The sequence below is a fragment of the Myxocyprinus asiaticus genome, chromosome 18 (assembly GCF_019703515.2).
Source record: "Myxocyprinus asiaticus isolate MX2 ecotype Aquarium Trade chromosome 18, UBuf_Myxa_2, whole genome shotgun sequence".
NCBI lineage: Eukaryota > Metazoa > Chordata > Actinopteri > Cypriniformes > Catostomidae > Myxocyprinus > Myxocyprinus asiaticus.
Window position 1 is genome coordinate 41605001 of NC_059361.1, and position 17229 is coordinate 41622229.

The 17229-nt window shown below is 39.4% G+C and overlaps 1 protein-coding gene across 1 annotated transcript in view; it reads right to left on the reverse strand.

Moving 5' to 3' along the window:
* LOC127456326 (unconventional myosin-Va-like) overlaps positions 1–17229 on the reverse strand; it is a 128965-nt gene that overhangs the window by 75816 nt on the left and 35920 nt on the right. Inside the window, exon 6 of the mRNA XM_051724766.1 lies at positions 11662–11805. Within this exon, the coding sequence (XP_051580726.1) occupies positions 11662–11805 (144 nt within the window). The remainder of the gene's footprint in view (positions 1–11661; positions 11806–17229) is intronic.

Genomic DNA, 17229 nt, shown 5'->3' on the forward strand with positions numbered 1-17229 from the left:
TCAATACTGTTTAAAAAGCATCCCAGGGTGATACCTCAAGAAGTTGTTAGAGAAAATATCAAGAGTACATGTCTGCAAATTCTAGGCAAAGGGTGACTACTTTGAAGATGCTCAAATATAACACAGTTTTGATTTAGTTTGGATTTTGTTTAGTCACAACATAATTCCCATAGTTCCATTTATGTTATTCCATAGTTTTGATGACTTTACTATTATTCTAAAATGTGAAGAAAAAAATTATAATAAAGAATGAGTGTTTCAAAACTTTTGACCGGTAGTGTCAAAACAGCCAAAAGTTTGGAATAATGTACAGATTCTGCTGTTTCGGAAGGAAATTGGTACTTTAATTCACCAAAGTGGCATTCAACTGATCACAAAGTATAGTCAGGACATTACTGATATAAAAAAAAAATCATTTTTGATCAAATCTAGACAGGCCCCATTTCCTGCAGCCATCACTCCAACACCTTGAGTAATCATGCTAAATTGCTGAGTTTATCCATTAAAGAACCAACAACCATGGCGGACAGATTACGAGCCATTCACTAAATGATAAAACAAATGGTTGCCGTCTCTCCCACAATCGCTAAACCGGCTTCAGTGCTGTTACCCTGTTCTCTCTCTCTCATACTAACCACACACACGCACGACCCCTCACAAACATACACACACACACATTTGACGAACAGGTAACTTGGCGACAGAGTGTAGCTTTGTCCCTAAGTCATCATACCAGTGGAGACACGTGTGAAACGGGCAGACGCCATTAACCAGTCTCTCTGCCCACATTTGCGGCCACATTCTCTGGCCGGAAACCACGCGTGACGCACTCTCCACAAGAGCCACGCCCGCCAATTTGTGCACTCCTCATCTCCTTACACACACACACACACATACACTCATTCACACACACCTCTACCCTCCTCTCATGTATTATAGGCTTATCTGTTACCATATCTAATCAGGTTAATATTTAGTTTGTAGTTGGAAGTTGGAAGTTTATTGACTGCATTGTATTGATTATTAATTGATATTACTGCATTAATAAACTTTGTTATACTTTAAAGGGAAGTGTTTTGGTATTGTTCTGCATGCACCTGTGCCAAGGGCTGGCAGGGGATGTCAGTGCTCAGATTCAAGCCTTCATTGTTCCCCTTTTGAATGTCAATGTTCTCCGTACGTCAACTTTCCTAAGAGAACAATCCTATATTGAGAGTGCTGTACAGTCTGGTTATTAGTCCCTGATTCCAGAGTGGTGCCCCGGCGATATTAAATATTATTAATATTCTATTGATTTTGATAATTGACAGTTATATTTCATGATTGTTGATTTGAAGGATTACTAAGCTAATGTTGATTCTAATTAATGTTCTATTGATTTTAATAATTACCTTTGATAATTATTAATTATTGCTAATAACCAAACCAGCTCCTGAACAAAGCCCCAATAATAAGTAAAACCGATATATATTACTGTAGACAGACAGACAGACAGACAGAAAGACAGATAGATACATGAACAGACAGATGGACAGACACATGAACGGCCGGACAGACAGACGGAAAGACACATGAACGGACGGATGGACGGACAGACAGATAGATAGATAGATACATGAACAGACAAACAGACAGACAGATACATGAAGACACAGATAGATACATGAACAGACAGACAGATAGATAGATAGATAGATAGATAGATAGATGAACAGACAGACAGACAGATAGATACATGAACAGACAGACAGATAGATCCATGGACAGACAGATAGACACATAAACAGACAGACAGACAGCTAGATACATGAACAGACAGACAGACAGACAGATAGACAGATACATGAACAGACAGATTACACATTCTGTGTAAAAGGCCGCTAAGTGGGCAGTTCTTGGACAGTATAAGCTGCAATGTGGACCAGATCTTATGCCAATAGTCAAAAGTCTGGCTCTACGATACTCATTTACTGCCCAGAACATACATAACAATTCTCCATCACAATTAGTTGATACTCCATATCTCTCTCTGTGCATCTTAGTCCCACCAAACTAAACTACCAAAAGATCAATACATTATGGTAAAAACCAAAATCTTCATTTACTTAATGGATTCTACCACTAGACTTAAAACCACCAAAATTAACTGACAAATAATGAACAAATCTGGTAATTAATTCTACACTGATTTAATACGGCAATCATAAGAGCTCACTCAAAGGTCCAAAACAGACTCTACACAAGTATGTGAATGCAAATGCTTCTAGCTGAGCAAGCCTGAGTGTCACTCTGAACACAATTCACAATTCATAACTCAACGCAAGTATGTGTACAGCCTTGAGTTACAAACCTCAGAACACACACCTAACTCACAGAATTTCCCAACACACAACAGTAGTCTGTATGAGTGTGATACACAACGTTGGACAGATGTGTTTAACTCCATTATCTTCATTCCTGTTCTGTTTAACCCTTTCAGAAAAAAAAAAGCTGAATATCAGCTTTGTCTCTCATACCTGGGCCAAGTAATATAATTTATACAGGACTGGGCCTACAGGACAGGTAGGCGTGGGTCCTATATCACAGCATAATTGATATCACAACCAGAATCACTTTATCATGTGTAATAAATACTAAATCAATAATAATGAATATTAAATAATAATAATAAATAGTAAAAACATAGAGTATATATATACACTGATGAGCCAAAACATTATGACCACTCAAAGGTGAAGTGAATAATGTTAATCATCTCCTAACAAGACCACATGTCAAGGTCTGGGTAGATTAGATGGGAAGTGAACAATCAGTTTTTCGTAGTCAACATGTTGAATGCAGGAGAAATGGGCAGGAGTAAAAACCTGAGCGACTTGACAAGGGCCAAATTGTTATGGCCAGACGACTGGGTCAGAGCATCTTTGAAATGGCATGGCTTGTGGGGTGCTCCCGGTCAGCAGTGGCGAGTAATTACCGACAGTGGTTCGAGGAGGGACAAACCACAAACCGGCGACTGGGTGCGGGGCGCCCAAGGCTCATCGATGCACGAGGGCAATGAAGGCTATCCCGTCTGGTCCGAGTCACAGAAAAGTCACAGAAAATGTTAATGATGGTTACAGGAGTAATGTGTCACAACACACAGTGCATCGCACCCTGCTGCATTTGGGGCTGCGTAGCCGCAGATCATTCAGAGTGCCCATGATGACCTCTGTCCACCGTCGAAAGCACCAACAATGGGCACGTGAGCATCAAAACTGGACCTTGGAGCAGAGGAAGAAGGTCGCCTGGTCCGATGAGTCCCATTCTCTTCATCACGTGGACAGCCATGTATGTGTGCGCCGTTTACCTGGGGAAGTGATGGCACCAGAATGCACTGTGGGAAGACAAGCCGGTGGAGGGAGTGTGATGCTCTGGGCAATGTTCTGCGTTCATGTGGATGTCAATTTGACACGTGCCACCTGCCTAAACATCATTGCAGACCAGGTACACTCCTTCATGGCATTGGTATTCCCTGATGGTAGTGGCCTCTTTCAGCGGGATAATGAGTCCTGCCACACTTCACACATTGTTCGGGAATGGTTTGAGGAACATAATAAAAAGTTCAAGGTGTTGCCCTGGCTTCCAAATTCCCCAGATCTCAATCCGATTGAGCATATGTGGGATGTGCTGGACCAACATGTCCAATCCACGGCGGCTCCACCTCGTAACTTACAGGATTTGAAGGATCTGCTACTAATATCTTGGTGCCAGATACTAAAGGACAACTTCAGGGGTCTTGTAGAGTCCATGTCTCGCGGCACGCGGAAGACCAACTGCATATTAGGCAGGTGGTCATAATGTTTTGGCTCATCGTTGTATATACTGTATATATATATATATATATATATACATACAATCCCAAAATAGTTTTATATTACATGGTAGTATTAATTATATATATATATATATATATATATATATATATATATATATATATATATATAATTAATACTACCATGTAATATAAAACTATTTTGGGATTGTATGTATATATATATATATATATATATATATATATATATATATATATATATATATACATACAATCCCAAAATAGTTTTATATTACATGGTAGTATTAATTATATATATATATATATATATATATATATATATATATATATATATATATATATATATATATATAAAAAAGTTTTTTTATTTAAATAAAATGTGATTATTTTGATTGAATTAGTTTCCTTTAAATATTTGGAACTTGATGGACGTAAAACAAAAGTTTTTTTTTATTAATGAATAGGAGTATTAACTGATTGAATTTTTAACATGAAATGCATATTAATTCATTAATCACAATTAATACAATGTTTGCTGAGAAAGGCCCTAAAATAAAGATAATTCAACATATAACACCCAAAACAATTTTATTTTATTACACTATATTACTTTATCCTATATAACTTTACATTATTGTAGCAGACAAGTGATTAGACAATACAAAAATGTAAGTACGATCAGTGGGCATGATTAATTGCATCCATTTTTTTAATGTTATTTTTTACACTTTTAATCGCACTGAATTATCAATTCAAATTGACCTAAATAATGAATAATAAGCCTGGCATCTATGCAAAAGTATGGCATCAGTTTCATATTATGTAACATTTACATTTGTAAACAAAAAATTCAAAACACAAATACATTATAAATCTGACTGGATGAAGCTGCTGTAAAATAGCCAATACATACACATGTGATCACCCATGAATTGAAATCTATATTGAATTCTGCAAGTTGTGATGTTGCCTGGGAACCTGCAGATGTACAGCATCTATAACGGCTTCATGCTTCAAAACTAAATCACTCCCATTATAATTAACAAAGCTGTCTACACCGGAAGACCTCGCTGCGACACAGTTTGTAGAGTAGACTGCAGTTTTCTGCTTAGTGTTCGATTCTTTACATTACACTGCAGATACATAATCTCTACCGGTTGACACATTTCTACAGTTGCACAGTATATACTGCACAGTTATACTAAGTACAGCTACATTTAACCCAGGATGACTGACTTCTATAATATTCAGATTTTGTGGCAGGTAGAGGGGCTGAGAGATGGCAGGAGTACTGCTCAGTGAGTTATCAAACTGCAGACAGACACAGGAGCCTTCACGGAAAGAAAATATCTGTGCGAATTAAATCTGGGAGGCATTTGAGAGGGGCTATTAATAGAGCTGACGTGCAGTGTGCTTCAGAGGGTGTGGCAGCCTGACTGCTCCTGAGTGTGTCTCATGTAATTTCTCATTGCACTTTCATATTAGGGAAAACTTTCATGTTCAAACTCATATGCGGTAAAGCTGCAGAAAGACAACAAACAGCTGACAAAACAGCAGAGTTTAAAGAAACAGCTTAACCCAAAAAAGATTCTGAGAGCATTTGTTCACCCTAATATAATTCCGAACCCTTATGACTTTCTTTCTTTCATAAAATAAAAAAGAAGACATTTAGTAGAATGTCCAGGCTGCTCTTTTCCATACAATAAAAGTAAATAGAGACGGGGCTGTCGAGCTCCAAAAATGACATTGTCGCTATAACATTAAAGTAGTCCATATGACTCATGCGTTATTTTTTTAAGTCTTCTGAAGTCATACAATAATTTTGTGCGAGGAATTATTTACTAAAATTTGCCCCTGCAGTATAGCTCTGAAATCTAATGGCATCCATTCAAACAGTATGGTGCCTTTTGACGCAGAAAGCTAGGTTTGACGTCAATGACGACTGGTCACTAGACATGTGAGAACTAATGACATTTGGGGCTCTTTTTTCGTGAGCGCAAGACCGTGCGCTAGGTCTTATCCACTTTACATGAGATCGCAAATTCTAAGCGTAATTTTAGTGCCAGCGCAAAGCACAAATGGGCATGGTTGGGAGTATTTGCACTATCTGTTGGTGTATGCGCGCAAACTTTGGGTGTATTGTATGTTAATGAAGTGGCGGAAAGCGCAATTTGCTATTTTCCAGAGAAATAGGTAAGACGTTTGGGAAAGCACGCCTATTTTCAGCGCAAAGTCCAGTTCCTGCATTTGCAGTTTTGAGATTCCACCAGAAGGTGGTGATAAAGTTCATGTCCAAACTCTGAAAATATAGTGGAACTTCAAATGAAGTTCCTGTTAACAGACGTTTTATGAAACAATAAATTATTAGATGTGTTAAACTTTGTAGAGCTCATTATTTTTATTTTTTTTCAATTATCATTGTTATTATGTTTAGGTTATATTTACTTATTTATTGTATTTTTGTTGTATTTATGATCTAATTTAAATGGGTATTTTTCAACTTCTTGTCCTAGTCTAATTTTATTTTTTTCCTTTTTTCTCCCCAATTTGGAATGCCCAATTCCCAATGCGCTCTAAGTCCTCGTGGTGACGTAGTGACTCGTCTCAATCCGGGTGGTGGAGGACGAATCTCAGTTGCCTCCTCGTCTGAGATCATCAATCCACGCATCTTATCACGTGGCTTGTTGAGCGCATTACTGCGGAGACATAGCGCGTGTGGAGGCTTCACACCACCCACTACGGCATCCACGCACAACTCACCACATGCCCCACCAAGAGCGAACCACATTATAGCGAACCACAAGGAGGTTACCCCATGTGATTATACCCACCCTAGCAACCGGGCCAATTTGGTTGCTTAGGAGACCTGGCTGGAGTCACTCAGCACGCCCTGGGATTCAAAGTCGTGACTCCAGGGGTGGTAGTTAGTGTCTTTACACACTGAGTTACCCAGGCCCCTAGTGATATTTTTTTTTTTTTACAGCCACTGTAAAAGGGGCCGGTGGAAGTTGAAAAAAGTTAAATGTTTGGATTTGGTATAATTTTTTTACCACTTCGTTATTTTTATTATATTTTCGTTTTGTTTAAAGTGTAATTTGAATTTAGAAATATTTTTGTTTTAATTTTTTTGTGCTTTAATAAATGTATATAATTTTTCAAAATCTAAATCAACCAGCAGAAGTGAAGTGCATTCTAAAATCCACAGCCAAATCCACTTGCACCTAGATTTAGCGCATGCTTGCACAAAAATACCAAAACTGCATGGCCATTTGGAAGGCACTTAAGGCGGTTCTTAGGGGTTGGATCATACAGTATGCCTCATTCATCAAAAAATCCAAAGCACGAGAACTCGTGGAGTTGGAAGGGAATATTAAAAGTACCGAGACAGAGCTGAAGCTCCGAATGTCATCTGATGGCCTCAGAGAATTTACCCGATTGAAATACAGATATAATACTATTTTGTCGCGGAATGTGGAGTTTTGGTTATTTAGGGCAAGACAGTCATACTTTGAATTGGGGGACAAAGCAGGGAAGCTTTTGGCTAGATATATAAAACAGAGAGAGTCTTTTTCTACCATTCCCTTAGTGAAATCTGCTGGTGGTGAAATGTTTACCTCGGCCACTGATATTAATAATGCTTTTAAAGAATTCTATCTTGATCTCTATAGTTCCACGTCTTTGTCTACTGATGAAGACATTAGAAACTTTGTGGAACCATTAGATCTCCCTAAACTGACGACTGAGCAAAAAAATTCTCTTGATTCTGAGATAAACTTGGAGGAGCTTGGTGAGGTAATTAAGGCCTTACCTACAGGCAAGGCTCCAGGGCCAGATGGTTTTCCCGCTGGATTTTTTAGATCTTATACCACACAACTGGCTCCACTTTTGTTAGAAGTTTATAAGGAATCATTAAAGAATGGAAAGCTTCCACAAGCCCGGATCGGACTGATTCTTAAAAAGGACAAAGATCCAAATGAGTGTAAAAGTTACCATCCAATTTCCCTGATCCAGCTAGATGTAAAAATGTTGTCAAAAATTTTGGCTAACTGATTAAATAAAGCTATGACATCTCTTATACATACAGATCAGATGGGGTTTATTCGGGCCATAGCTCTTCTGATAACATTAGGCGTTTCATCAATATCATGTGGTCAGTGGTGAATGATCAGATTCCGGTTGCTGCCATCTCACTTGAAAGCCGAAAAGGTGTTTGATATGGTAGAACGAGATTATCTTTTTAAGGTTTTGGAAATATACGGGTTCGGAAATACTTTTATTGGATGTATTAAGTTAATTTATAGACACCCGGTAGCGGTGGTACAAACAAATGGATTAATTTCAGATTATTTTACTCTGGATAGGGGCACCCAGCAATGTTGCCCTCTTTCCCCATTATTGTTCTGTCTTGCCCTGGAACCATTAGCAGCCACGATTAGAAAGGAGGATGATTTTCCAGGTGTGGTGGCTGAAGGTGTGGTGTATAAGCTTTTGCTTTACGCAGATGATATTTTATTATTCGTCTCTGACCCCACTAGATCTATGCCTTGTCTCCACAGGATTATTAATTCCTTCTCTAAATTCTCAGGATACAGAGACAATTGGTGTAAATCCAAAGCTTTGGCTCTGACAGCGTACTACCCAGTAATGGCTTTTCAACCGGGTGCCTTCCAGTGGCCCAAATAGGGCATTAAGTATTTGGGTATTTTATTCCCTGCAAATTTGTGTGATTTAGTTAATTTTAACCCTTTAATAAAAAAGTTTTTGAGTGATGTGGGCAGGTGGGCTTCATTATATTTATCTATGATTGGGAAGGTCAATGTTATTAAAATGAATTGTATCCCAAAATTCAACTACCTGCTATAGTCTCTCCCTATAGATGTCCCCCTCTCTTATTTTAAGCAATTTGATTGCATAGCGAAGTCCATCATTTGGAATGGTAAGCGTCCCAGATTACATTTCAATAAGTTACACACAAAGGTGGTCTAGGCCTGCCCAAGATTTTGTTTTATTATTATGCATTCGGTCTCAGACATTTGGCTCATTGGTCGCTTCCACCTGAGAGAGCCCCTCCCTGGTTTTGTATTGAACAGGAAGTCCTTGCAACTATTTCGCCATTGCAAAGTGTTTCTATCAAACTAACCGGAGAAGTTAATTACACCCCGTTGTCTCGCATTTGCAAGTGGTTTGGACAAAAGTGTCCAGAGTTTTTAATTCGGACATTTATTTAAATGTTACCTCAAGCATATGGCTGAACCCAAAATTATGTATTAATAAAGTCCCCTTTCTGCTGGTCAGAGTGGACTGTGAGGGGGGGTTACTATACTCGGTGACCTATATGAGAGTGAAGTGCTGAGATCTTTTGAAAATTTGGTTCAGCATTTTGAGATTCCCAAATCTCATTTTTATAGGTATTTACAGCTGTGCCACCTGCTCTGTATTATTTTTGGGAGTAGTATACACCCCCCTAAAGCGGCAGATACTCTGGAAGTGGTGATTACTACTTTTGGAAAAGGTCATGAGACATCGGAGTATTACTCCCTGTTAATTCACAGTCTAGGGGACGGAGCTTTAACTTCTATCAAGAGATTATGGAAGAAAGATTTAAACTTGGTATTGGAGGAGGGAATGTGGGCTAGGATTCTAAATAACATCAAGTCTAAATCTAGAGATGCAAGTGTCCATCTGATGCAATTTAAGATTTTGACTGGACCCCCTCTAGATTGTATAGGTTGGGTCTTAAAGACACACCCACCTGCTGGTGGTGCCAATCAGAAGACGGGGACACAACCCATGTTTTTTGGGGATGTGTTAAGATCCAAGAATTTTGGTTGGGGAAATGGGATTTGTTTGTCAGGAAGTGGGGGGGGGGGGTGGTATTTGGCTTTTTGGGAGGGTTCTCGAGGAGTGGCTGTGGAGAGGGATTTGTAGTTTAGTTGGGTATGTGTATTATTGATGTTAATAATTGATTCAGTTTTTTTATGTTGTGTTTGTATGTTTTTAGATTGGAATCAATAAAATTGTTAATAAAAAATAAATAAAACAAAATGCATGGCCATGCCCACTGACTTGGCACGTATGACTTAAAGCGTAGCACTGCCCTTGGCCCTGCCGCTCTTAAAATAGTGCCCTTGATGTAATTCCCATCAAACCTGCCACAAACATGGTAACAGGCATCAATGATCCCATTGGCTACTGCATGTCACGTGCTGATTGTCATTGACAAACCTGTAACATGTCTCAAGGTGTCTTGAGGCAAGGTCTTAATTCACAATTCTACAAATAACACCTTAAATTTGGGTTTATTTCTCACACAAAGCTTTTGAAACACTTCAGAAGACTTTAGAAAAAGTATAGTGCATGGGCTATATGGACTACATTTGTTTTTGTTTTTTGTGAATTTTGGAGCTCAATAGCCCAATCCCTTTCATTTGAAAACTGCGTTTTCAATTTTCGAAACGCTCTCCGACCACACTGCCATTTTCAAATGTTTTCCTAAAGCTGCTCGTCCACACACTGAAACGTCTGAAAATGCTTAAATCCCCATACTAAGTATGTGAAATTAAAAAAAAAAAAAACCCGTAACAAATGTGGTCCTGCTTCATTTACATGTACAGTCTGAAACGCAATTGTTCTCATGTTCCACCGCCGGTAAGTAATTCTGAGTAAACTTCCCGTCGCCTTTGAAGGAATGCAATGTGAAAGTTGCACAAAGCAACATTTATCTGGTTAGCAGGCACAACAATGCCGCTACAACATGGGCCACCATCTTGATTGTTTTGGGTTGAATGGATCACATGACTGTGTCTATATAATATAATATCTCCATTTTACCAGTCCACACTACAACGCGAAGACAGTGTTTTCAAATGTATCCACTTGGGAGAGCGTTCAAAACGCTCATTTTGCTCTGGACAAAAACTGTGTCTCAGTGTGGACGGAAGGCCAAAACATATCGAAAAACGATGTGTTTTCCAACTAAAACATACTGCCGTGGACATGGCCTTGCTCTCTGGATCACTAAGTGTTTGATAACATCTGGTAGTAATTTTAAAACTCAGCAACCTTTTAGTTTAAAATTCTAGAGGAGAAACTGCACATTCATTCATTCAGTATTCCAAAAGAAAAAAAGGCACGGAAAAACAAGTATGAGGGTAAAGAGAGATCGATCAACATTTCCATCGGTGAGGCCAAAAGTGTATCCACCAATCCAGAGGCAACACTCAAAATCACTGGGATTTCCATGGGCTTCTTGCTTACCATGTAACCTAGTTACCAGTTTCTGGATTGGTTTTTTAACTTTCACATAACCGTATCTGTTAACAGGGTCACAATAAAAGATTACACTAATGTTTGATGAACAATGATGAACTATATATTCACATTAACATTCTCAATGCAAAATTCCTTCCCCACTCCACCCAGACCATTAACTGAAACTAAGCTGCAGAAACAGCTAGTTCAGAAATAATCACAAATATGACATCACATTCATCAACAATAACATACTACCACCAACATTTATATATCAACACCTATTAAATATTTTTGTTACTCATTTTAGAAGTTAGCCAATCAAAACAGAGGTAATTTACGTATAGACATCTTAAAGGTACAGTAGCATAATCAGCGTGTTTATTTCTGAGGGTGTAATGGTCATGAAACTCTAAACTACAACAGTTTTTGGTGCAAGAGACCCTGACTGACAATGTAAATTAGACTTCAGGGAAAAAAATAAAAATGCTACAAAAGTGTAGAAGTGCCATTTATGATAAAGGGACCAAACTTGAATCATCTCTTTACAGGGACAGATTGTCATGCATGCTCCTCACCTGAAATACGACTCGTGATTTCTCCAGTAGATATGTCCTCATGTTCGCTCCAATGATGTGATATCTCTTATCAAAACCGATCTCAATGTACTTCCCAAAGCGACTGCTGTTGTCATTCCTGGTGGTCTTGGCATTACCTATGGACTACACATGAAAAGAGACATCTGCTTGAGTGAAAATACTGGACTGACCTGTAGGACACAGGTGTGGAGAGGACAGGGTTAAAGGTTTAAGGAGCTCACAGAGCGAGTATTGATTAAAAAACACTGGGCCAGAAGATCATGTGTGTGCGGAAGAGTGTGTCTCCAGCAGGTCAGGAAGTTTATACTGTCTCACCCACAGAGCAGATCCACTGGATATTGATTGGATTGTGACAAGCTGCCGTTACATAGCAGAATAGAGGCAGACCTGAATGCAAGTTTGCTAAAACAATGCTTAAATAACTACACAGTTATCGGTTATCGCTATCCAATAGCCTGCACGGCCTAAGTGACATCAGCAGAAAGAAGTCATTTCAGAGGAAAGCAAGTTAATACATTTGGATATAAGATTACAAAGAAATAGATGTTATTTAGAAAAAAATGAAGTGATTATGCACAATTACACCAGGAATGTGTCAATTTTGATTTCCTGTTCATTTAAAAATTCTACACTTAAAACAGTAAACAAGAAAACATATACTGTATATACTCTGTATATATACACTGATGAGCCAAAAAATTATGACCACCCACAGGTGAAGTGAATAACGTTGATCATCTCCTAACAAGGCCACATGTCAAGGTCTGGGTAGATTAGATGTTAAGCGAACAGTCAGTTCTCATAGTCAATGTGTTGAATGCAGGAGAAATGGGCAGGAGTAAAAACCTGAGCGACTTGACAAGGGCCAAATTGTTATGGCCAGACGACTAGGTCAGAGCATCTCTGAAATGGCAAGACTTGTGGGGTGCTACCGGTCAGTAGAGGCGAGTACCTACTGACAGTGGTTCGAGGAAGGACAAACCACAAACCCGCAACAGGGTGTTGGGACCCCAAGGCTCACTGATGCGTGAGGGCAAATAAGTCTATCCCATCTGCTCCGAACCAACAAAATGTTAATGATGGCTATGGGAGGAATGTGTCACATCACACAGTGCATCGCACCCTACTGCGTATGGGGCTGCGTAGACGCAGACTGGTCAGAGTGCCCATGATGGCCCCTGTCCACCGTCGAAAGTGCCTACAATGGGCACACGAGCATCAAAACTGGACCTTGGAGCAGTAGAAGCAGGTCACCTGGTCCGATGAGTCCCATTTTCTTTTACGTCACGTAGACAGCCATGTACGTGTGCGCCGTTTACCAGGAGAAGTGATGGCACCAGGATGCACTGTGGGAAGACAACAAGCCGGTGGAGGGAGTGTAATGCTCTAGGCAACGTTCTGCTGGGTTCGCCCATTCATGTGGACATCAATTTGACACGTGCCACCTACCTAAACATCGATGCAGACCAGGTACACCCCTTGATGGCAACGGTATTCCCTGATGGCAGTGGCCTCTTTCAGCAGGATAATGCACCCTGCCACACTGCACACATTGTTCGTGAATGGTTTGAGGAACATGATGAAGAGTTTAAGGTGTTGCCCTGGCCTCCAAATTCCCCACATCTCAATCTGACTGAGCATCTGTGGGATGTCCTGGATCAACAAGTACGATCCATGGTGGCTCCACCTCGCAACTTACAGGACTTGAAGGATCTGCTGCTAATATCTTGGTGCCAGATACCACAGGACACCTTCAGGGGTCTTGCAGAGTTCATGCCTCAACGGGTCGGCTGTTTTGGCGGCACGCAGTGGACCAACAGCTTATTAGGCAGGTGGTCATAATGTTTTGGCTCATCAGTGTGTACATATATTGTGTGTATATACAGTTGTGCTCAAAAGTTTGCATACCCATGGAGAATTGGTAATATATGTACCATTTTTAAAGAAAAAATGAGTGAGCAGGCAAAACACATTTCTTTTATTTCTTATGGGATTCATATTCAACTGTAGGTTATAACAGAATGGCACAATCATAAAATAAAACATGGCAACAAAGAAAAAAATGAAATGATCCCTGTTACAAAGTATGCATATCCTTAGTTCTTAATACTGTGTATTGCCCCCTTTAGCATCAATGACAGTATGCAGTCTTTTGTTATAGTTGTCTATGAGATCCCAAATTCTTGTAGGTGGTATAGCTGCCCATTCGTCTTGGCAAAATGCCTCCAGGTCATGCAAAGTCTGTGGTCGTCTTGCATGAACCACACGTTTGAGATCTCCCCAGAATGGCTCGATGATATTAAGGTCAGGAGACTGTGATGGCCACTCCAGCACCTTCACCTTTTTTCTGCTGTAACCACTGAAGGCTCAACTTGGCCTTGTGCTTATGGTCATTGTCATGCTGGAAAGACCAAGAGTGTCCCATGCGCAGCTTTCGTGCAGAAGAATGTAAATTGTCTGCCAGTATTTTCTGATAACATGCTGCATTCATCTTGCCATCAATTTTCACAAGATTCCCCATGCCTTTAGAGCTCACATCCCCCCCAAAACATCAGTGGGCCATCACCATACTTCACAGTGGGGATGGTATTCTTTTCACTATAGGCCTTGTTGACCCCTCTCCAAACATAGCGCTTATGGTTGTGACCATAAAGCTCTATTTTGGACTCATCACTCCAAATTACAGTGTGCCAGAAGCTGTGAGGCGTGTCAAGGTGTTGTCAGGCATATTGTAACCTGGCTTTTTTGTGGCATTGGCACAGTAAAGGCTTCTTTCTGGCAACTCGACCATGCAGCTCATTTTTGTTCAAGTATCGTCGTATTGTGCTCCTTGAAACAACCACACCGTCTTTTTCCAGAGCAGCCTGTATTTCTCCTGAAGTTACCTGTGGGTTTTTCTTTGTATCCCAAACAATTCTTCTGGCAGTTGTGGCTGAAATCTTTCTTGGTCTACCTGACCTTTGCTTGGTATCAAGAGATCCCCGAATTTTCCACTTCTTAATAAGTGATTGAACAGCATTTTCTGGCATTTTCAAGGCTTTGGATATCTTTTTATATCCTTTTCCATCTTTATAAAGTTCCATTACCTTGTTACGCAGGTCTTTTGACAGTTCTTTTCTGCTCCCCATGGCTCAGTATCTAGCCTGCTCAGTGCATCCACTTGAGAGCTAACAAACTCATTGACTATTTATACACAGACACTAATTGCAATTTAAAAAGCCACAGGTGTGGGAAATTAACCTTTAATTGCCATTTAAACCTGTGTGTGTCACCTTGTGTGTCTGTAACAAGGCCAAACATTCAAGGGTATGTAAACTTTTGATCAGGGCCATTTGGGTGATTTCTGTTATCATTATGATTTAAAAAGAAATCAAACAACTATGTGATAATAAATGGCTTCATATGATCACTATCCTTAAATAAAAGGCCTTTTTTTTTGCATGATCAGTCATATTTTCAAAATCAATGCCAAAATTTCACAATTTCTGCCAGGGTATGCAAACTTTTGAGCACATCTGTATATATACATTATATATACACAATATATGCAGCATATAATATATATATATATATATATATTTATTATCTGTTTTTTGTTTTTGTTTTTTTAGGTCCCCCTCGTGCTGCCAAAACAGAGCCAGCCCTCTTCTCACCACAATTGTACAAAGCGGTTATCCGAGTTGCAGGGCTTTACTGGTTGTTTAGATCAGTGTTACTATCAGAAATAATTAATAATTATTTCTTTAATTATTAATTAATATTTAAATTAATTAATTGAATCTAACTCATTACAACCTCATATGGGGCTCCAGTAAATATAGTGCGCTACGTTTAGGAGCAAGTTTGGTTATTAGCAATAATTAATAATTATCAAAGATAATTATTAATTATTAAAATCAGTAGAACATTGATGAGAATCAATGTTAGCTTTTTTAATCCTTTAAATCAACAATTATCAAAGATAATCGTTAATTGTTAACATCAATGAAACATTAATTAAAATTAACACTAGCTTAATGATCATTCAAATTCAACAATCATCAAAGATAATTATCAGGGACTAATAACCAGATATTACAACAGTCTCAATATTAGATTGTTTTCTTAGGAAAATCGACATCCGAAGAATATCGATTTTCGGGAAAAAAAAACAATGAATGAAGGCTTAAATCCGAGCACTGACATCCCGTCAGCATGACACAGGTGTATGCAAAACAAACCAAAACACTTCTCTTTGTAATATAAACAAAGTTTATTTATGCAGTAATATCAATTAATAATTAATACAATGCAGTCAATAAACTTCCGACTTACAACTACAAACTAAACAGTGACATGATTAGATATGGAAATAAAAAATTATCCTATAACACATAAGGTGTGTGTGTGACAGTGTGTGTGTGTGTGTGTGTGTGTGTGTGTGTGTGTGTGTGTGTGTCAGTGTGGTTAGTGAGAGAGAGAGAGAGAGAGAGAGAGAGATTATTAAGTGACAGCCCGAAAGCTGATTTCGCGATAGCTGGAGATAAAGCAGCCGTGTTCATCACTCAGAGACGCGGTTTTACGAGCGGGGCTCGTAAAAGTCCTGCGTTATTTGACTCTAATGGATGAACTCAGTTTCTGTCTCACCCACGATGGCGAAAATGCACAACAATCCAATCTGGTTGGACCACAATACAGCAAAACAAATTTGTGATAATTAATACCCTGAGTATTAATAATCAGCGGGCATGGCGGTCCGTAAACTATACAAGCAAAAACCTTGAAACACAAGAATAACACGCTATAATATTCTATCTCTTCCCAGACGTAACCTCTTACTTGAATCGCATGAGGACACAGGTAGAATGTGTTTTCCTCCGTCCTTTAACTTTGACCCGGTTCCTCGAGGCTCATGTGATGACGGGAAGCCGTTTCCTCGCGCTGTCGGCGGGCGGTACGGCTGTTGATTGTCGGCAGGCTGGCGGAGAACTCAGAAATGTCGACTTGATTGAAGATGGAAGAGAAATCTTTAATTTCTTCACTTCTGTAGGCCAACGGATGAAGATGCGAATTGCTCGGCGGTCTCCTTTGGATCCGTTAGAGTGTTTAGTTGAACACTAAATCTCAACTCGTCCAGCGAGATGGAGATTGTATGGCCACAGTTTCAAGTCGGACATTACTCCCTTGTGCCACGAGGTTGCACCGGAGAGCAGCAAAAGCTACGTCTTTATTCGGTGAATGAAGTCACTGGAAGCGAAATCTTTAAGCATTTCAGAATTATTTGAACTCCTGTTGATGTCATGTTTGAGGGACGTTCTGTTGTGTGCCTCATCCAATCGGAGTTGAGAGCTCGATCCTTTAGTGAGCAAGGCTTCCTGGATTTGTAGTCTGTTTTGGACTCTCTTTGTTTGATTTTGGCGCGATTTTTATCAGTAAAATTTACAACATGGAATGTGTGGGGGCTGAGTTAGGTTTTACGACTGTTAGGCCTGCCTTTGTCTTCTATCTGAATACATGAGGCGCAACATTTAGGACATCTACTTTGTGCATGACACAAGTAATTTTTCC